The following is a 22265-nucleotide window of genomic DNA, read 5'->3' on the forward strand; positions in this document are numbered from 1 at the left end:
ACAGAAACGAAGACCCAACATAGCCAAAAATAAAATAAATAAATTTATTAAAAGACAGTTTGGGGACTTCTTTCCCTGGTGGTCCAGTGGTTAAGACTCCATCCTTCCAATGTAGGGGGCTCGGGTTTGATCCCTGGTTGGGGAGCTAAGATCCAACATGCTGCGCAGCGTGGCCAAAAAAAAAAAAAAAAATGGCAGTTTGATCCCAGTAAATATCTGGAAATAATTATTACTACATATAATTCTGTGTATACACTAATGAAAATGAAGTCTCAGTAAATGAGACACTGATACTCTGGAAGATTAAGATAAACATTTCACTTACATTTTATTTTCAATGAAGAATATATAAGGTAAAGGGGGGAATCCATGGAAGCAAACATGTAACAAAATACCACCACAGAAAAGCAACTGAATGATTTGAGACAAAAGACAATGGGGAATATTATGGACAACAACAACAAAAAAGCCTATTAACAGAGGGACAGAAAACAGAAAATGGTTCTATCCTCAACTCTGAGGCTGCTAGTCAGCCTTTAAGGGAACCACAATTCCTCTTCAGCTTCTGTTAACATACTTATCAATTATTTGACAGAGTATTTTTTAATCTGTGAGTATAATCAACTGTTCTGTATAATACGGGAGGGTCACAGAGACCTCTTTTTGATTGATCAACACTACGTTTAACATTTGTGTAAACAGTAAGCATTGAATATAGTGTCAAGTATTTCATGAAAGAGTACTGATCATGTCAATAAATTATGACAGTGATAGTGATTTTGTAAGTTTGCATTGTTTTCAAAGAATGTTAAAACACAGTGAAAGGCATTCTAGGGATTATCTCTCAATTTATACTTTTTCCCAAAGCATTTACTCACTTCTACTTGGAAAAAAATGGAACTTCTCAATTTAATTTAAAAACAAAAACAAAAAACTACAACCAGGACTGAAGAAAAAGAATAATTTCTTGGGCTAAAAACATGCCAAATCACCAAGTTAATGTTTTCTTTAAAAAATAAAAAAGAACAAGCAATCTTGCAAATCTTTATTTAACCCACTTAGCAAAAATTAGGCAATTTTAGATTCCTAATGCAGTCATTTCCAACAATGGTAGTAAGAGCTGCCATATCTTGAAAGTAAGATTATATGGATTCTCTTTATTCTATCTTCAGAGTTCATGAAAGCATCTTTGACTTACTTGGTTTAGTTTTTTTTAAATTAATACAACAATGGTAATTTAACTATGATCCTATCATTGAACCTACTGAAGTTTTGTATCCCCTAGCTGAACCCCATAAAAACCACACACACTATATACGTTATCTTAGTTTTATCCAAGAAATGAGACCTTTCTTATTCGGAGGGAAGAAGGAAGAATTCATCCGGTGGGCTAGAGAAGATGCACTTAATGAAATAACACAAGTTTCGCATACACTTTCTCCCAGTAACCTGTTTCACAATCACCAACTACTTAATTCTAAATTCTTTTCGCTTTGTCTAGTATTTTGTTTTGTTTACAATTCAAATATACACATTATTTTACAAGCATGTATTGGTTTTGAAAACAAGATTCCAATCCATAAATTTATCTAAATCTAAGCCATTAATAATCATAAAAATGCAAGGTTTATGAAATACATTAAAACGTTAGATTATAGACAAAAACTAAGTTACTCATAAGGTTACCAAGTTGAGTGCTTAAGAAATTAACATGTAATTCATGAGGTACTACCCTATGACAAAGATTTAGTCACTTTCTGCAGAAGTTCTGAAATTTGTGAAGCTAAAAAAGAAAAGTGTTTGTGAACTTTGTTCTCCTACATAGGAGAGCAGCATCACTAACAGTCTATGTATTATGAGATACAAACAACACTTGAATTTTTTTTAAACGAATGTTAGCTGTGAAACAAACACATGCATACATACTTTGGGAGCAGTTCATTTTATTACAGCTTTTTACTCTTGATCTGACTTTAGAAAATGTACAGCATCAAAATGGTATTTTATCAAAGAAAACTAAATTCTTGAAATTGCTCCTCACTCTGTTACACACATGATAGCAACCCATATTTTATTTCCAATTCAAACAATAAATAAACTCACTGGGATCTGTATTATTGTTCACAGTATGTAATATATGCAAATCAACTAAAAAATCTATTTCAAACATCTTCAAGACAAGAAAAACAAACACCATTACATGTTTTATCATTTTATTAGGAATAATTCCAAATGGGTTATGAAGAAAACTTATTCATTGAGTCTGATGAGTTTTCCAAAACTCTTAATGAAGACATGTTCACCAACAAACAATAAAACATCAGGAGAACTATCATATACTGGGAAAAGAGTCAGGCTGATACCAAAAGCAACATGCAACATAAAAAAGATACAATATAAAGGAAGACAATCTGCTGAGTATTAAAAATCATCTCAATATGAACTCTTTGCAACTAGCACAGAACTAATTAGCTATCAAATCCAAACCACACCAAGGTAAGCTTGGCTGATGGAAGCCAGGAGTTAATAATGGGAGGGAAATATAAGTTCCTCAGTGCAAAAGATCTGAATAGTGTTTTGGAGCATTTCCCTGGCTGGTACAAGCAGTATTAAAAAATCTTTTTTGGCAAAGGGGAAAAATAAATACAAATGGAATGCTACATTTTTTAAATCAGCAGACTGTCCCAGGAATGATAAAGGTATCAGTAAAGTAGCAAGGGGATAACTTTAAAACATTATTTGTTGTGGGCTCAAAAAAACATTCAAAATGGATTTATTTAAAGGTGTCACATTAGCTATGTCCAGGCATTTAGGCTTAAGGGAAGTAAAATTAAAAGAGGACACTTTTTTTTCCCCAAGTTAAGAGAATCTCTTTAAAACCAAGCATATTGCTAAATGGCAACATTATACTTGGTAAACAATAATTGGCAACAAAATAAGTTTAAACGCTGTAATATTCTGCCCAAACCAGTCCCACATACTGTTTAATAACCAAGATGCAAACTAATTTTGTTGTAACAAGCCTAGACCAATTCTATCAAACATGTCCTTGGTTAGATATCCAGTTTCATTTAACGTTTTGAAAGCTCATTTGACAGCCAGTCAAGTCCCTCATACAGACCGGTTCCTTGTGTAGCACAAGTGGCTTGAACATACCACTGTAAAGAAAGGACAACAAGAAAACACTTGATTAATATAACCAGTGTTTAAAATTCCTTACTCAGAAAATTATTTTCCAGAGGTATTAGTGAGCAGGTGCCATAAATGTATAGAGAAAAAGGAAAAATACATAAAGCCATAGGAACTAAAGTTGTAAATGTGTTAAAAGTATCATATTTCACAAATGATTAATTTTATATTTAATGATCTCAGTAACTGTATAGATTAGAACTGTTCTCCTACCTCTTGCTTCTCACAAAACTCCTCTCATGTCTAAAGCTACTACTACCCATTCATTACATTTAACCAACTACTACTTAATCTGAAAAGAAAATTCATGGGAAGATTAGTAACTAATAAACTACCCACCTGGTCCTTATGATGCTCTTGTTTCCCACAAAACTAAGTTCAGAGTAGAAGAGGCAAAATTTTGAAAGAGTAGGGATTATTGATATTTTAGAGGCAAGCTTTTTCGGGAATTTCACTGTCTTTAGTCTCATGTACCCCCCAAAGTTCCAATCTTTAAAATGTTTATGAATATTATCTTCAGTAACTGTATGAAATGCCATGAAAAGTTTCAAGTACCAAGAAAAAGACCTAGAAAGCAATTTAATTACCTTTCAGGGATAGTTTATTAATTTTCTTTACTGACCAGTTTTATTTTGCCTTAAAATAAAGACCTTGCTTTAATGTTGCAAAGTCACTTCAAGTCTACCATATGCTGCCAATTATTACTTTAATACCAAAGACCCCAATAACCTAGAAGGCTGGGAAAAAGGCATGAATTCATATCTTCACAGCATGGAAAACTGCATCATTTACAGTCTGTCTTACTTAAACTGGGCTGGGACACCTTAAACACTGTATACAGTTACTGCCACACCACAGTTTCATCTTGTTGACAAGTTAATGAAAAACTACTGTAAAACACAAACCACAATAATAGTTTGTGATATCATCTTTATAAATAAAACAGTATATTGTATTTTGCCAATATTTAAACCACTGATCTCAAATGATAAAGCTACTGGAGAGCAAGTAGATATTTTTTATAATTTTAAACTCAAAACTTGTTTAACATCATAATTACAGGTCCCTCCACAAGCTCTTAGTGCTACCACGCACACAGTATAAAATATTATCTAAAATATGGCTGCTAAATATTGCAGTTTCAATAAGAAAACCCAATTACAAAATATCTGCTGCAGAGTTATATAAAAGATAAAATTTAAATTGACTATCAATAACCTTTACATATTACAATTCTCATACAGTACAGTTATTCACATCTTTATCAGTACTAATCATTTTGAGGATAATGTTAACAAAAGTCAAATGAAATAAAGATATTTAAAACCTTTGGATCCTTAAAGGATATGTATTAAAAAGTTTAAAAATGGAGAAGATATCAATGTACTTTAAAGTTGAATACAACATTTACAAAGGTTTGAAATAAAGCCTGAAAGGGCTCATTTTTATATAAGCAAGAGTCTCTTATTGTAGTGTTTTTTGTTTTTGGCTGTGCTGCCAGGCATGCGGGGTCTTAGTTCCCCAGCCAGGGATCGAACCCGTGCCCCCTGCATTGGAAACGCAGAGTCTTAACCACTGGACTGCCAGGGAAGTCCCTGTAGTTTTTTAAATGATGTGCTCATCATCTATTTCAAAGGGGACAATTAACTAATAAATGTTTAAACTAAATATCAGCTTAAACAATTATCCTATTAATCTAATAGTCAGGAGGTTAATATGAAACTCCAAATACTTACTGTTCTGTTACGAAGAGACTGAAGACCTAATTTATCTGTCATTTCACTAATGGCCATAGCATTCGGCAAATCCTGTTTGTTTGCAAAAAGCAGCAACACAGCATCTCGCAACTCATCTTCCTGAAGCTGAAAATAAAGACATTAACAACTACCAAACTGGAATCCAATTATTGTAACAAACTAAGTAGAACAGGCTTCCTACGTATATACGTCATTTATTCAACATTAAATACATTATCAAACATCAAATCAATAATCATACACCCTCAAGTAAAGCAAAACTATTTTCCAAGTCAATCATCCTACACTCCATTAGGGTAAATCATTCATTCAGTCTTGATGATCATCCATGGAGGGTCAGGATTGGCAAGGACAAGAAACACACATGGGAATAAACATTTATGGCAGGATCTTATGGTACTCAGTAGTAAACATACTTAGACGATGATTCTTTTTGGACTTTTATCCTTTCCAGCCAGTTGGATCAAACGACAGTGGGAAAACAATATAGTGATTAGGGCATTAGTAGTATCATGCAAAATACAAGAATAATACCAAGAGCAGAAGCCAGTGGGAATGAGATACTTATACATGACACAACACTTGAAAACTTATGCTAAGTGAAAAGAAACAAAAAGTTTAAAAAGGTAACAAAAGACCACACATTGTATGCGGGCAGGGTAGAATGGGGGAAGGAATGGGAAACAAATGCTAATAGTTATACGATTTCTTTTTGGAGGTGATGAAAATGTTCTAAAATTCAATTGTAATGATTGTACAATTTTGTATACTAGAAACCACTGACTTGTACATTTCAAATGAGTGAAGTTATGGTATGTGACCTATATCTCAATAAAGCTGTTTACAAAAAAAAAAAAAAAGAGTAGAAGGGGTAATAGTTAACTGAGACAAAAAAAGCACCAGTTACACACATACTGGCACAATGGTTTTACAAACTGCACTCCAGTCTTAGGACCACTGAATGAGAATATTTCAGTAAATATTTTACACCTACAAGTCTGAAACCATGACAACATTCCTCTAGCAAAGTTCCTCAACAATTTCCCCCCTCAGGATTTTTAACAGTATGAACATATGAAAACATTTATCCAATATTTGGCAAGGCCAAAATGCCACCATCAAACAAAATGCTACATGCCTTTGGTGGAATTCTTTTATCATGGTTGCTATTACAAAACATTTTGAAGTATATTTTATAGGTATAGTATAGAGAAAACTGAACCCAATGACCTTGGGAACAAGGGATTTGAACCAGGATTCCTAGGTCACAAAAGCTTCAAAACTGGAGATTTTATAACTAGAAAATAAAAGACTGGACTAAAGTAAACATCCTCAACCGGAGATATGCATCAAAATCACGCATGGAGCATTCTACAAACAAACTGGGCCTTCCTCCCAACTTACTGAAGTAACTACTCATCCATGAGTTTTTTTAAAAGCTCTACAGAAGATTTTTATGTGCAGTCTTAAGAACCTGTGATAATATATAGTTCCTCAAGGTTCTTTCTAGCTCTAAAAAGTTGATTTATGTAATCAAATTACAGTTAAAAATGTACCAACCACTAATACCACCACTGTCACCCAGAAAAACACATCTTGGAAATGGTAAATTTAAAAACTATTCTCACCATTTTCTGCAGCTCTTCTGCTCCTTCCTGAATTCTTTCACGATCATTGCTATCTACCACAAAAATAAGACCCTGAAATAAATTAAAAGTTAAATTTAAAGCACACACTAAATATGAAACCTAAGTATATAGGCAGCAAAACCATATCAAGAGTTAATAACATGTTAGGAAGAAAGTCTCCTTACAAAAAAAAAAAAAAAGGAAAAGACAGGGCATTACAGATTTGAGCACTATTTGTGATTTTAACTTATCAATGTTATTTCCAAAAAAAAAATCTACCTCTTAACAACTGATCACTTTTTTCAACTACACTAAGAAGAATAAATTCTATCCCTTTCCCCTACCCTTGCAGATTTAAATGCAGGTAAGTAGAAGTAACAAAATGGCCACAAAGTGGGCACAAAAGGAAAAAGAACAATCCACAGATCCTAAGGATTCATGAATTTACTAACTGAATTACCTTATTCAAAAGCATGCACAAAATGAAACTAAAAAAAGAAGCGGAAGGAGTGCACGACAGTAGCTTTTATATAGTTCATCAGGAAAAGAGAGTCTTGCTCTAGAATGCTGCCTGCCAGCTCTAGAATCAGGAGGAGAAAGTCGTCAGCAAAATATATTAAGAAAAATTCAAGGCTGACTTGATCGAATAAGAAATTCTTAACAAAAAGGAAGGTAGTAACCATTCTTAAAGATATTCAAATATTAGAATTTTATACTACAAAAGAAGTGGAATTGGGAAGGAATTAGTTGAATTAAGACTCTTCCAAAAACTTTCAAATGGGAAAGTATAAAATTTTCCATTAGAGAGAGACAGGGAAGATTAATTTTATAGCTTTGTTAAAATCTATTCCTATTACACTAAAGTATATTCTTTAGTATATACACTAAAGTATTATTCTTTTCCCCACAACCCTGACCCCTAAAGTATTTTTAATCATTTGTCACTTTATCATAAACTGTGTTGTGCCACTACTGATTTGTGTAAATCACCAGATTAAATCCACTGAGGGATTAATCCCCTCAGTATTACCATAGTACTGAGCTTGCCAGGGTACTTAATAATTATTTTAGGCTACAGTCATTAAATGACATAATTTCTTTTGGTCTAAAAAACTTCAAACCCATTTTCTTTATCTCTGCAGGAAATCATAATTTTAAACATCCTATCCTTTGAAAAAAATTTTGGTGCTTTCAGAGCTAGTGTGGCATAGTGGGAAGATACCAAATTCAATGCTTATTAGTTATATAAATTACCTAATCCTTGAACATGCCTCTTCTTCTATAAAATAAAATACCACCAATTTTTTAAGCCTATTTTTAAACATAATCATAGAGGTATAAAAGAATCAAGCATTGTCCTTAGCATATCACGGGCATTTAGTAAATGTCTCCTCCTTTTCCTCCTATCCCCAAAACCACTATTTAGAACCTACTTCTCTAGAAGAGGTAAGGCCTCTAAAAGGGATCTAATTTTATCTAGACTACTAACAATCCATTTTTATTGTTTTAAAATGCAAATAACACTGTCAGTCCCAAAGTAACATTATTGAGAGGGAGGATTATTTGAGAAATAAATTCTAAGTTATTCACTTCCTGGGACAGCACAGAATCAAGAGTGTAGAAAAGCTAGGATTCTAAAGATAGCTACTCTAAGAAAAGATGACTTAAAAGGCCAAATATTTAGAACAGGAAAATAATTTGAATTATATAATGAGGTAAGAGGAATTTACTATAATAAACACTGTGTCCTGAATTGCTAATAAAAGTTAGAAGCATGGTTAAATGGAATAATTAGTTTCTTTTAAATTTTATAGCTAAAAGAACTGATCATGAATGCTGCAAAAGACAGCTTTAATAGCTTAGCTGTGATTACATCAGGCAACCTTGATGTAAAGCTTTCTCCAGCAGCCTTTAAGTCCCTAGGAAGTACTTGGATTTCTGTGGGGTTTTGTTTTAAGATTTTTTTTGTTTTTAAATTTGGACCATTTTTAAAGTCTTTATTGAATTTGTTACAATATTGCTTCTGTTTTATGTTTTGGTTCCTTGGCCGTGAGGCATATGGGATCTTAGCTCCCTGACCAGGGGATGAACCCACACCCCCTGTATTGGAAGGCAAAGTCTTAACCACTGGACCGCCAGGGAAGTCCCAGAAGTACTTGGACTTTTGATTCTAAGGTGGTCCACAGAGGCCAGGAATGGGTCTAATTGCAAGTTAAAGTAAATTAAAAAGCATTCTAAACAAGTCCAGGGATAAGAGCAGGGTTACCCTTGGTCAAGAATTAAAGGCTTAAAGATAAAAACATGGAAACAACCTATATGCCCATCGACAGATGAATGGATAAAGATGCAGTGCATATATACAATGGAATATTACTCAACCATAAAAAAAGAATGAAATAATGCCATCTGCAGCAACATGGACGGACCTAGAGATTATCTTACTAAGCGAAGTCACAAAGAGAAAGACAAATACCATATGATATCACTTATATGTGGAATCTAAAATACGACACAAATGAACTTATCTACGAAACAGAAACAGACTCACAGACATAGAGAACAGACTTGTGGTTGCCAAGGGGGAGGAGGAATGGGGGAGGGAAGGATTGGGAGTTGGGATTAGCAGATGCAAACTAGTATACATAGGATGGATAAACAAGGTCCTACTGTATAGCACAGGGAACTATACTCAATGTCCTGTGATAAACCATAATGGAAAAGAATATGAAAAAGAATACATATATGTATAACTGAGTCACTCTGCTGTACAGCAGAAATTAACACACTGTACATCAACTACACTTCAATAAAATTTTTAAAAATAAAATAAAAAGAATTTACAGGCTTAGGATTAGCAGTTTTACTTCATAACTAAATGTATTTAAAAAGCATGTTCCCTAAGTGAAATGCCTATGACTTACTTTAAAATAATCCAAAAGGTGAAATACATTATAAAGGAGTACCGATTAAAGAATACTGGCCATATCCTAATAACTGAAGTTGGGTAATATCAATAGATACTGGGAGTTTATTATGCTATTCTCTACATTTGTATACATTCAAAAATTTCCATAGTAAAGTTTTTAAAAACATGTAACTCATATCAAAACATCTTTTCTAACCACAGCTATGTTAATGAACAGAAACATTTTAATTTTTAAATAAAAAAGTATGCCACTTACTTAACATGACATGCTACTTAAACCTGGTTGTTCCAGCCACTCACCTAGGGTATTCACTGCCACCCGGTGGCAATAAACCTCACTTGTCTACAATGTTATAAGAGCTGGAGATCAAGAATGACATCTGGGGCTTGCCTGGTGGCGCAGTGGTTGGGGGTCCGCCTGCCAGTGCAGGGGACGTGGGTTCGAGCCCTGGCCCGGGCAGATTCCACATGCCGCGGAGCGGCTGGGCCCGTGCGCCACAACTACTGAAGCCTGCGCGCCATGCTCCACAATAAGAGAAGCCACTGCAATGAGAAGCCCGCGCACCGCAACGAAGACCCAACGCAGCCAAAAATAAAAGTAAATAAAACAAATTTATAAAAAAAAAAAAGAATGACATCTGTACATCTTAAACATATGAAGTGCTTCTAACATCATACATTATTTTTAAAAAATTTTATCAACTCCAGTAGTAAACAAAAAATAATAAGAAACCTCTCATGTGGTAGAAAACACCAGAGTTGGGACCTACTTGAATAAAAAATGTAAAACAAGAACCAGCTCTCCACTCTTAATTAAGTCATTCCAAGCTTCAGTTTACTCATATATAAGAGTTAGACTACCACAGTAGTTCTCAAGAGGGGAGCAATTTTGTCCCCAGGAAATATTTTGCAATACGTGGAGACATTTTTGGTTGTTGCAACTGGATTGGGTGGGGGAGACTACTACTGGCAACTAGTGTGTAAAGGCCAAGAATGCTGCTAAGCATCCTACAATGCAAAGGAGAGCCCTCCCCTCACTCAATGACAAAGAATTAACCAGTCTGAAATGTCAACACTGCTGCTGTTGAAAAACCCTGTACTAGAGCCTTGCTATTCAAAGTAAGGTCCCAAACCAGCAACATCAGCACCACCACCCAAGAACTTGCTAGAGATGAAGAATCTCAGGTCTTACTCAGCCAGGTCCCACTGAATTGATCTGTATTTTAACAAATACCCAGGTGATTCATATGCAGATTAACATCTGAGAAACACTACTGATGTCTAGTTTATATCCCCAGAGATTCTGATTCAAGTGGTCAGGTGTTATGATCAGGACTTTGGGACTTTTAAAACTCCCCAGGTAATTTTAATGTGCAGTCAAATTTGAGAATGCCTGCTCTACAGGATCACTAAGGTCGCTACCATGCCAGCATTATACATACTACGTGGTAATATAAAAATCATGTACAAATCAACAGAGCAGGTCTACCTTAATATATTTTTTCTTAATGTATTTTAATAAAGTAAACACTTAACTGGGTGAAATGAAGGGCTATTAATTGTATTACATTCATTTAAAACTACAATGACAGAAAGTTATACAGATCTTACTTCCTAAACTAAGAATGAAACCAATAGAACTACTGATGAAACATCTAATTCAACCCTGAGAACCACCCCACCCCATCTTCCAAAATATTACTATGATAATTATGTAACTCTTCCACCCTAGGTAATTTAGCCTACAAAGACATGAATGAGAGAGTCCACTGAAGAACATGGAAGTAGTGATAAGAAGAATGCCAACTCATGGAGTAAACACCAATATCCAAGTAAACAGTATATATTAACATAAATTTTGGAGCATGAAACATATAAAGAAAAGTTATAAAAATGTATAGCATTCCTAACTTACCTGGGTATTTTGGAAGTAATGCCTCCAGAGAGGCCTAATTTTATCTTGACCACCAACATCCCATACTGTGAAACAAATGTTCTTATATTCTACTGTTTCCACATTAAAACCTATAGAGGAAAAAAAAAAAAAAAGTTTGCTGTGCACAATGTCATTCAGAAAATAAACCCCTTTATTGTGGAATTCTCCCAGAATTGCTTTTTTTTTAAGTCCTAATAGATAATCAACAAACGTAAATACCCAAGACAGTTACAATGATGGCTATATGTCATTGTATATTTGTCCAAACCCAAAGAATGTAGGACAACCCTAAGGTATATGGACTTTGGGTGATTACGATGTGTCAATGTAGGTTCATCTACTGAGTGATGCTGACAATGGAGGAGGCTATGCACGTGTTGGGGGAGTGGATATATGGGAAATCTCTGTAGTTTCAATTTTTCTGTGAACCAAAAACTACTCTGAAAAAAAATAGTCAGAATTAAACTATATTCTATTTCACTTTATAATACATTATTATGATATAAATTAAAATCACTGTAAACTTTCTTACCAATGGTAGGAATGGTGGTGACTATCTCTCCTAACTTCAGTTTATACAGAATGGTCGTCTTGCCAGCAGCATCCAACCCAACTAGAAAAAGACATTTCAGATTTTAAATCTAGACCAAAAGCACACACTAAGAAACAATTTTACAACAAATTTTTATTTTGAAAGCAAAAGCTGAGTGGTCAAGGCACAAATGAGTTAGAAATGAAATCACCTCATTTCTGATTCCCAAAGGCAACACCTCCTACAAAAGCCTTTCCATTTTTCTTTTTAGACCTAGAGAGACAGCACAAGGTCTAATCTCCAGATCTGCTTTGCCACACAATAGCTGAATGGCTTTAAACAAATCACTTTAGGAAAGAGGCCAGAGAAATCAGCTATAAAATAAGGGGACCAGATCAAGTAATCTAAGATCTCTTCCAATTCAAGTCCTCATTAATTCTATGACCTACTACCATTTTTAAAAACACACATTATAAGTTGAATCAGAGAACACATAAGAACAAATTAAGAACTATCTTTAAGATTCAAAAACTCAATTTCTTTTAATATAACAAGCAAATTTTAGGTAAAAGGTCTTGATGCTAGGGGAAAAAATATATATGTAAGAAAGGAAGATGAGGCCAATTTTACCCCTACCTAAATCCATTTCAACATCAAATGTGCCGAAATGATAACAAAAGACTGGTTAATTTGGGTTGTAAAGAAGGCCTTGTCATATTCATCTCCAATATAATGTCTAAACTCTTAAAATAATTCCTTTGAGGCAGGCAGATATAAGTAGGGAGGAATGTACTTGTTTCCAAAAAAAAAAAAATCCATACTACAACAAGAAGGTGTAGAAGAGGGTGAAGAGCAAATTAAATGTTTATGAATCTCTGAAAAGCTGCATATTCTACATTGTTTGCTAAAGCCTTCATAAATGGAAGGTCAATATCTAAAAACCTCACTGATTATTGGTCTAAGGATATCACATTTGGCCACCTAGATTAACGCTACCACAGATTTTGAAGTCAATTCAACCGAGTATTGATTTAAGCAAGGATAGTTTTTCGTGTTTTTTTTGTTTGTTTGTTTTTTAAGGATAGTTTTTTTGTTGTTGTTTAGTATTTATATCAGAGCATGACTTAGCACAGGAAACCCATGCTTAAAAAAAAAAAGATCTCCCTGGAGACTCAGGCATTTTATGCTTTCTTACTCTATCCTCTAATCAAACTCTGTTCCCCACTTCTTCATACTGAGATTGTTTATTCTGTCCAAAATACTATGACACTTACTAGTCAGAACGAGCAGCCCCCTCACTCATGGGCATAAGAAAAACCAACTGTTAACAGGAACTGTTTTATGCTTTAACTACGCAACAGAAGAGTAAACATATCAGAAAACATAATTCTAAAAAATATACAAAGAAACAAAAGCAGCTACCTTAGAGTTGGCATCTTCAATAAAAATACAGAATATGAGGAGGTGAAAAACAGGATCTTTTCATTGTTAGAAAAAGCTAAGTGTCTTGAGAGCCTAAGTCCTCCTCAGGAGATTTTGATCAAATTTTAAAATAAAGCAAAATTCACCTTTAGCTAAGTCCAAATACCATTAGCCCAGGTAGGAAGGACTGAAACTAAAATAATGATTAGAAAAAACACTTGCATTAAGTTTTGAGAACTATGGTACACACCAGTCCTCACTGGTGGTCCAACTTGACCTCAGACCTTAGTTTAAAAACAACGTAGGGCTTCCCTGGTGGCGCAGTGCTTAAGAATCCGCCTGCCAATGCAGGGGACACAGGTTCGAGCCCTGGTGCAGGAAGATCTCACATGCCGTGGAGCAACTAAGCCCGTGCGCCACGACTACTTAGCCCACAAGTCACAACTACTGAAGCCCACACTCCACAACAAGAGAAGCCACCACAATGAGAAGCCTGCGCACCACAACGAAGAGTAGCCCCCACTCGCCGCAACTAGAAAAAGCCCGTGAGCAGCAACGAAGACCCAACGTAGCCATAAATAAGTAAGTAAATAAATAAATAAATAAAAGTGTTGTATAAATGCAAACCAGAAGGTTTTTTTTAAGGTATTTCTATTGTGAGATTTAAGATGCACAAATTAATGTATATCATCACTCATTATATAGTTCCTCACTCAAAAACATGTTGGTCTAACAATTCTGTACCCCTTTAGTGATTTCTTAAGTATGTATTTCCTTAATGTTGCAATATTTGGCAATGAAATTTCTCCACAAAATGAAACTATAACCAATTCTCAAGTAGCCAAGATAAGACTCTAATCTGTACAGTCCAGTAATGTCCTCCCCTCCCTCTCACCCTCATAAACAAGTCACTGTTTTGAAAGATATACTGGAATTACTTGTTCTCCTTGACTGGACCTGCACTTTGACCAAAGTGTTAAAAGCAGCAAAACTTTCCCCAAAATCTTTGCCGATCATTAAAAAGTATGTCTACCAAATTATGGCAGCAAGAAATACTTATATTTTAAGTTTAAAAATTAGATTCCAATTATCTCATCTTGGGGAAAAAACCAAACACAGAAAAGAAAAAGACTGAGAAGAAAAAAGTATATTTTCAGTTAGGATATTTTTCTTCATGTTTTGTTTATCTTTCAAATTTTCTACAAGGAAACTTGAAAAAAACTTCATAATAATTTTTCAATAATTAAAAATTGAGTGCTTATTGTGTTCGAAACACAATACTAGGTGATTCCATATATTTTGTAATTTAATTCTCACAATAACTCTCCATTTTTCAGATGCAAAATCTGAGGTTCAGAAACATCCCCAGAATCACAGGAGTAGTAAAACAGATTTTAAAATCCTAGGTCTTTTGGAGAAATTAGATCCATACATAGCTGTGGGAATGTAAAATGGTGTAGCTGCTCTGAGAAAGTTTGTCAGTTCCTCAATGTGTTAAACATAGTTAACAATGACCCAACAACCCTATTCCTAGCTTATCTACCCAAGAGAATTAAAAACATATGCCCACATAAAAACTTTTCATGAATGTTCATAGCAGCATAATTCATAAGAACCAAAAAGTGGAAACAACTACATTTCCATCAACTGATGAATGATAAACAAAATGTGGAATATATCCATACAACAGAATTAATATTCAGCCATAAAAAGGAATGAAATACTGATACATGTTATAATATGGATGAATCTTGAAAACACGCTAAGTGAAAGAAGCTAGACACTAAAGGCCATATATTGTATGATTCTGTTATATGAAATATCCTGAATAGACAAGCCCACAGAAACAGAAAGCAGAAAAGTGGTTGCAAGAGGGAGGGGTGAGGAGGGGAGTGACTGCTAACGTGTGTGGGGTTTCTTTCTGGGCTGACGAAAATGTTCTAGAATTAAGACAGTGGTGGGAGTTCCCTGGTAGCCTAGTGGTTAGGATTACGGGCTTTCACTGCCCTGTGATCCAGGTGGATCCCCTGTCGGGGAACTGACATCCCGCAAGCCATGTGGTACCGGGGAGGGGGACAGTGGTAATGGTTACACAACTTTATGAATATACTAAAAACCACTGAACTGTACACTTTTAAGGAATAGTATGTGAATTACATCTCAATTTTTTAAAAATTAAAAACAAACAATCCTAGGTCTGATGCCAGAGCTCTCAAGTAATATTCATATATTGCCATCCTACCCTTAGGTTTTGTTGGTGGACACACACTATCTTAATATTTTACCTAATTCCTCAGAGGTTTGACCATCAAAACTGAAACTGAGGCTACCAGATGTACAGAAAAACTATAATGACCTTGAGTTTTGCTTCTACCTAACAGGTCAGGAATATCAGCACTTTGATCAATGTGTTAATTAACAGCAAATTATCAGTCTCTGATAGTCATACTTTATAACAATGCAGGAGGGTACACCTAAGGGTGGCTGTATCAACCTCTAATGGCATGAAGCTAAGGATTTTTGCCTTTTCTATTGTTTCCCTATATCACATAACTAATCAGAAGACCCGCCCCCTTTTTTAAAGGCTGGCAACTAAGTTTTCAACTAATGACCTAAGAAGATGGTCATCATGAACTAAGTCAAAAAGGACTACAATTTTGGAGAAATAATAACCTCCTCTTAAAGGCTGAGAGTAAATATAACAAATATTAATAGTGGAATGGTAGAATGATAAGAAATTATCACTTTATTCTTTTTCATGTTTTCTAAATTTAACAAAAAGGACATTATTTTTAGAATCAGGACCAAAAATTTAAAATTAAATAGTAAATGTATTTATAAAATATGCTAGGAAAAAAGTATGAGACACCACTCACTTTAAAATATTGTTAGTATTTTTCAAATTGGCAAAAGATCCTTTCCTCCAGAACCTCTCTGGTCCCAAAAAGCCACAGTCACATGAAAGACAACACAAAACTACACTGGTATTAGCAATCTTTTCGAAAGCAATACTTCCTCAGCTTTTCAACAGGCAAGAACTTGCAAGTTCACAGAGAGGAGAATTAATAATTCCTCTATAGAACATATTGTTTCAAATATAAACAAAATTTGGGGAGTCATTTACCAAAATTACATCTCATCACAGATATGGAGATCAGACTTAAAACAGGATAATGACGGACTACATGAGAAATCTAAGGTGAAAACTGGTCATCTTTGAATTTAAGCTCAATAATATCATTTACAAGATTTTTTTCTGTAAAACTACAAAAACTACAAAATTTCTGTCAATCTATAGTTTAAGTGATGTTACATTTGATACACTGTGTTGATTTTAAATTTTTTAATTAGGGAATTCCCTGGCCGTCCAGTGGTTAAGACTCCATGCTTCCAACACAAGGGACGTGGGTTTGACCCCTGGTCGGGGAACTAAGATCCCGCATGCCTCACAGCACGGCCAAAAAAAAAAATTTTTTTTAATTAGTTAACATAAGCTGCAACTTCAAACACCTTTTAAAATTACTTTAACTTTTAGGAAAATGTGTACAAATAAAATTTAAAACTTCTCCAACAGTAATTTGGCAAACCAGATTCAGTAGCTAACTTCTATCTTTCAACAACATTTTAAAATGGTCACTGACTCAAGAAAGCATGAATTTTACCTAAGCCATACAAAGGAAAAGGAAGAACACATGCCTGTCAGAGAAAATTAATATGGAAAAAACAATCATTAATTGGTAATTCTAAACTAGGATAGGAGCAGACACATTAGGAGTGATCTATTATATATGCTATCACTCATAAAGCTAGATATAAAAACCTAAGAATGATCAAACCTCCGAATCACCTATTTCACTATCCATACACATATTCCCCATATGGTTATACTTCCTTTGATGAGCTACCATAAAAGGTGACCTTGTGACTAAACTGTTTTTAATCAAGGAAACCTAATTATCCTGAGTTAAAGTGCAAAACAAGAATAGCAAACCTGAGTAATAAAACATTTAACGTGAATGAATAATTTCAAACCATGACTTCTATTCCCTGCACAAATGCACAAAGTTACTTTCCTTCTTCCATTTTCTATCAATCATTTCTGGGGAATAAGGGGGAGAAATGCTTCCCTAATATAGAAAATATATGAAAGTGCTTATAGCGTATATAATTCTACCTTTCTTCTCCCTCTGAAACTGTCAGCCATCACAAAAAACTAGTGGAATGAGAAACAACAAATTATTTACAAAAAATCTTAAGTAAAATATTACATATTGCATTTCAAATATAACACACTACACTTCCAGGAACAGAACCATGTACTAGTTAATCTCTTTAAGGAACAGGCTGGAAATTCATTTAGCACAGTCCAAAGTTCTCCCAGTGACTTCAGATCCCTTTTTAGACGGTCGATTTTCAGGTACTTTTAAAGCGTAAATAATACGCTTACCCTGCTAAAATAATTCTTTTTCATAATTGAAATCTGACAAACTTTGAAAGAGAAAACATTTTGATTTATCTTTGTGAATGAATTATCAACAACTGTTTCATGGATTTTGAATAAGTTGCAATAAGAAAGTGAAAAAAGAAACAAATGTGCACACCCTTAATCTTCATATACCTTGAAATACTACGGAACCTTGCTTTGGGAAACTTTCAAATAAAACCTCCCCCCACTGCACTTCTCTAGAAAACAAGCTAATGAACCAACAAAATTCAATGTTTAAAGTTAGCGAGGCTCATTATAGCATTATTTAGGTCCATGGAGCTTAGCTGTGATGTAAAGACTACTCACAGTACTATGGGGGAGGCGTTGCTTACATCAAGTGACAAGCCCCTTCTCCCTCAGCAGAGCGGAAAACCGACCCTAAAAAGTAATTTTTAAAAAGTCCACTTTCCATAAGAATTTTAAAAAACACCCTTGTAATTACTGCTTAACAAGGCCTCCCTAAAATTATGCGTCAAGATGTTCACTTACTGAAAATTTGTCCCCGGCTTAAAAAAATTAGTTTCTAAGCTTTTTTTTTTTCATTAAACTTTAGCCAGCTAGATAAAAATTACATAGTTTGAAAACCAAACAGAGTAAACCAAATATATTTAGCCCTTGAGAGTGGCCAAAAGAAACATTCATGATAAACTCAGTTTTCAGGGACATTAATAAGGAAAAGAAAAAAATATGAGGCGGAACCCTGAGCGAAGCAAAGTTTAGCGAAGTGAGCGCTGAGGACTCCGGACTCTCCTGAAACCGTGGGTGCTCCCCTGCCACCGCACTGGGCCCGGTCACTTCCTGCTCCGGCCGGCTCCGGGCTCTCGGCGACCGCTCGCTCACACACCATTGGAGTGTGCACAGTGTGTACACGGGGCAGAAAGGGGGAGGAGGAAGGCTGGAATCGCTCGGCCTCCCTCCCGACCGCTGCCCACACCCGGGGAAGAGGGGAGCCAGACCGTACTCACAGAATGGGCCTCGCCAGTGTCTTTCGGGTTCGGCAAGATCCGACAGTTCGCTACTCTCACATCTCCGCCCAACTGTGTCGGGCTTTCAGTAAGACCACGAAGAGAAAGCCAAACCCAGAAGGAGGAAACCTTGCCCGCGGCCCCGTTCCAGCCTCTTCGACAGATATGGGGCGACCGCCCACCCTTCGCCCCATTGTTCCCCCTTAAGAATTCCTCCCGACCCCCAGCCCGCCGCCCCTCCCCCACCACAGCTGACGGGGGGGGAAAAAAAACAGGCCCCGAGGCCGCCCCAAGCGTGGAGACTTGGCCGCCCCACCAGGGCCTGGCCTCGTCCCTCGGCCCCTGACTCACCCATCAAAATGCGCATCTGCTTCTTGCCGAAGAGACGGGAGAAGAGGGAGGAGATGGTGAGGCCCATGGCGGTAGTGGCACTTGCGATGGGCAGGAGCAGAAGGGGTTTGGCGCGACCCCGAGCCTTTCACGCTCCCGGCAAACTCAGGGAGGAAAGAGGAGCTGAGGGCCGCAGGGACGGCTCGCCAGCCGGTGTGTAGGACGGAGCTCCCCTCCGGGACAGGAATTAGCGGGGTGATGACCTGCTTGACGACTGGCGGGGCAGCTCCGGCTCTGGCGTTAAATCTTCGGCTGTGCCACGTCACGCGGCAGGCGCGGCGACTCCGGCAGCGGCCCGGCCCCTCCAACGCGGACAGAATCGCGTCACCGCCGCCCCTTCCCCCTGCGCTTCCGGCGCTGCCTGAACCACTGCGCCTGCGCACCAGGGGAATTGGCCATCTTCGCTGACGTGCGCCGCTGGCCGGCGTCACCCCCCGGACGTGGCTCCTGGAGCTGGGAGAGGCCAGTTAGCCCCTGTGTAAAGGGCGATGGACATAGTCCCACACTGCCTCGCTTCGTCACGTCCAATCAGACTCAAGGAGGGACGTTTCTGCGCAGAGAAATGCATCCTGGCGGTTGTATTCCTTGCTTCCGGAAAGGCGGGCTGTGCATTATGGGTTAGGTAGTGAACCTCTGTTCTTTCCGCCCTTTGCGCGCGTCCTCTTCAAGGGAACACGCGTTGGGGATTTCCTGCTCTACGAAGGTACGCGGTTCACGCACGGGACCACACACTTGCTCTAATGGAGGGGGGAAAACGGGCCCTGCTTTCCCAAGAGATAACTTGTTAAAAGCCGACGTGCAGGGGAAGAGGCTGTAGCAACCCAATACGAAGCTAGGCCTAAACACCTCCGCCCCCACGCCAGGTCATACTGAAGATCCCTAATCTTTTGTCAAAACAAGAGAACTCCGAGACATTTTCGTGGACTATTGAAGCTTTTTAAGAGAAGCCAACGGGGAAGGCTTTTCTTGTATTCTCTCCCAGAAGAAGCATGGAAGATTTATTCCCGGTGTTAAGAAAGTGGAAAGCCTCCTCACTTAAAAAATATTTACAATCTTAGTGTTTTCCTGACTACAAAATAAGGTATACATCTTGATTAAAATACACATATCTACACGTATATCCGTAAGTTCCCCACAATCTTCGCCTCCTACATACTTCCTCCATACTGTTGGTGCAGTTTAGGATTAGTAGCACCCCCGACCAACACCCTTATGCTGGTTAAGTCATGCTCACCCACCTTTCAGATCTGTTTAGAGTTTAACTCCCTGGGAAAATACATTCTTGACCTCCTAACTAAATTACTCAGGCTCAAAAAAATCATAACTGCTCTTCACAGTTATGATTTCACATTTAATATTACTATTGACAACCCTCTTCCCCTCTCCCACTTGTCTGAAAACTCTAGAAGGCCGGCCTCTAGCCCGTTTTTATATTACGTTGTGTTCGCTGGGCTTGGCACACCGCGAAACTCACACACGGTTGAATGATAGAGGGATAGCTGAATAAACTATGGTGTATCCGTAACTATTCCTGAGAATACTCTCAGGAGTTAAAGGGATGTAGAACTATAAATTCTAATGAAAACATCTCCGAGATACAGTTACTGAAAAAACGCCGAATAATGAGTAAGTACCGTGAAGGAATATAAAAATGTAGATTTCACCCGGGGTGGGGTGTGTGTGTGTGTGTGAATGCAGAACAATAACTTTCAAGTAGAATCTGCAGTAATGATAGTTACTGGTTACCTATCTAACCTGTGTGGAGCGAGGAGGGCACCTTCCCCAGAGTGAGGGAACCTAGTTTGGGGGCGGTAGTCAAAAGAGCTTTATGTATACTTTTAAAAATCCGCTTTATTGAGATATCATTTACATGCAACAAAATTCACCAATTCTAAGTGTACAAGTCTATGAATTTTAACAAATGTATACAGTAGTGTAGCCAACACCATAATCATGATATTAATCATTTATATTACCCCCAAAAGTTCTCTCATACTCCTTTGTAGTCGTTCTCTTCCCTCACTTCAAGCTGCTGGCCAACCACTGATGTGCTGTCACTATAGACTTGCCCTTTCCAAAATTTCATGTAAATAGAATACTACAGTATGTAGTCAGTCTTCTGTGTGTGGCCTCTTTCTCCTAGCAGAATGATTTTGAGATTCATCCATGTTATAGCATGTACCAATACTTTGTTTTTTATTGCTGAGTAATATTCCATTGTATGGATATACTACAGTTTCTTTATCCATTCATCAATTGATGGCCCATTTGGGTTGTTTGAAGTTTTGGACTTTTATGAATAAAACTGTTAGAACATTTGAGTACAAGTGTCTGTGAATCTGTATTAATTTATTTTTTACAAGATGAATTTATTCATGCACTTATGTAATTTAAAAAATAATCTTTTAATTCAATGACTAAGTTCACCACTGTTTGACATTTATTCTTCCAGATTTTACTCTCTGAAATATTAACATCCCTATATAAATATTAATGGGATTTTATACTGCTAAGCAACTCCTTTTTCAATTTACTAATATACTGTGGCCATGTTAAAATATCAGTACTTACAGATTTAACTCATTTTTTTTAAGGGTTGCATTTCATTGTATGCATGTAAGATAACTTATTTAACTGATCTATCAAATTGTAAAACATGAATTTCTTTGATCAAAATTCCACTTTCAATAATTTATGGTACCAAAATTTCCCTCAAGTTTCCTACGTGATACTTGTAAGATGTTCAATGTTCATTACAGCACTGTAATGGAGAAAACTGGAAACATCATTTAAAATAAATATATTTTTTTGGCCATGCAGCTTGTGGGATCTTAGTTCCCTGACCAGGGATTGAATCCATGCCCTCGGCAGTGAAAGCGTGGAGTCCTAACCACTGGATGGCCAGGGAATTCCCAAAACAAATATTTAAATACTCCTTTGTTTCTTTTCCTCACTGGTCACTAGTCCAGACATTCCAATTTTGCTTTTGCTTTGCTGCAATTTTATGAATTTATGATAGTAATAAATGAAGACA

General features: G+C 36.6%; 1 protein-coding gene across 3 annotated transcripts; it reads right to left on the reverse strand.

Annotated features, from left to right (window-relative positions):
- Window positions 1-1926: 1926 nt before the first annotated feature.
- ARF4 (ADP ribosylation factor 4) lies at window positions 1927-19584 on the reverse strand. Of its 3 annotated transcripts, XR_005021815.1 has the most exons (7): window positions 19193-19573; window positions 18183-18254; window positions 11969-12049; window positions 11416-11525; window positions 6575-6646; window positions 4926-5051; window positions 1927-3158 (listed from the first exon to the last, which is right to left on the reverse strand). XR_005021815.1 is itself a non-coding variant. In XM_036868545.1 (6 exons), the coding sequence occupies exons 1-6, from the start codon at window positions 19257-19259 to the stop codon at window positions 3072-3074; spliced, it is 543 nt and encodes a 180-aa protein (XP_036724440.1). In that variant the 5' UTR covers window positions 19260-19584; the 3' UTR covers window positions 2197-3071. The 3 variants fall into 3 exon arrangements, 2 of the variants coding, with proteins under 2 accessions (XP_036724441.1, XP_036724440.1); XM_036868545.1 differs by lacking the exon at window positions 18183-18254 and having other exon boundaries at window positions 2197-3158; window positions 19193-19584; XM_036868546.1 differs by lacking the exons at window positions 6575-6646; window positions 18183-18254 and having other exon boundaries at window positions 19193-19572.
- Between the last annotated feature and the right edge of the window lie 2681 nt (window positions 19585-22265).

This window comes from Balaenoptera musculus, chromosome 11 (assembly GCF_009873245.2).
Source record: "Balaenoptera musculus isolate JJ_BM4_2016_0621 chromosome 11, mBalMus1.pri.v3, whole genome shotgun sequence".
NCBI classification, from domain to species: domain Eukaryota; kingdom Metazoa; phylum Chordata; class Mammalia; order Artiodactyla; family Balaenopteridae; genus Balaenoptera; species Balaenoptera musculus.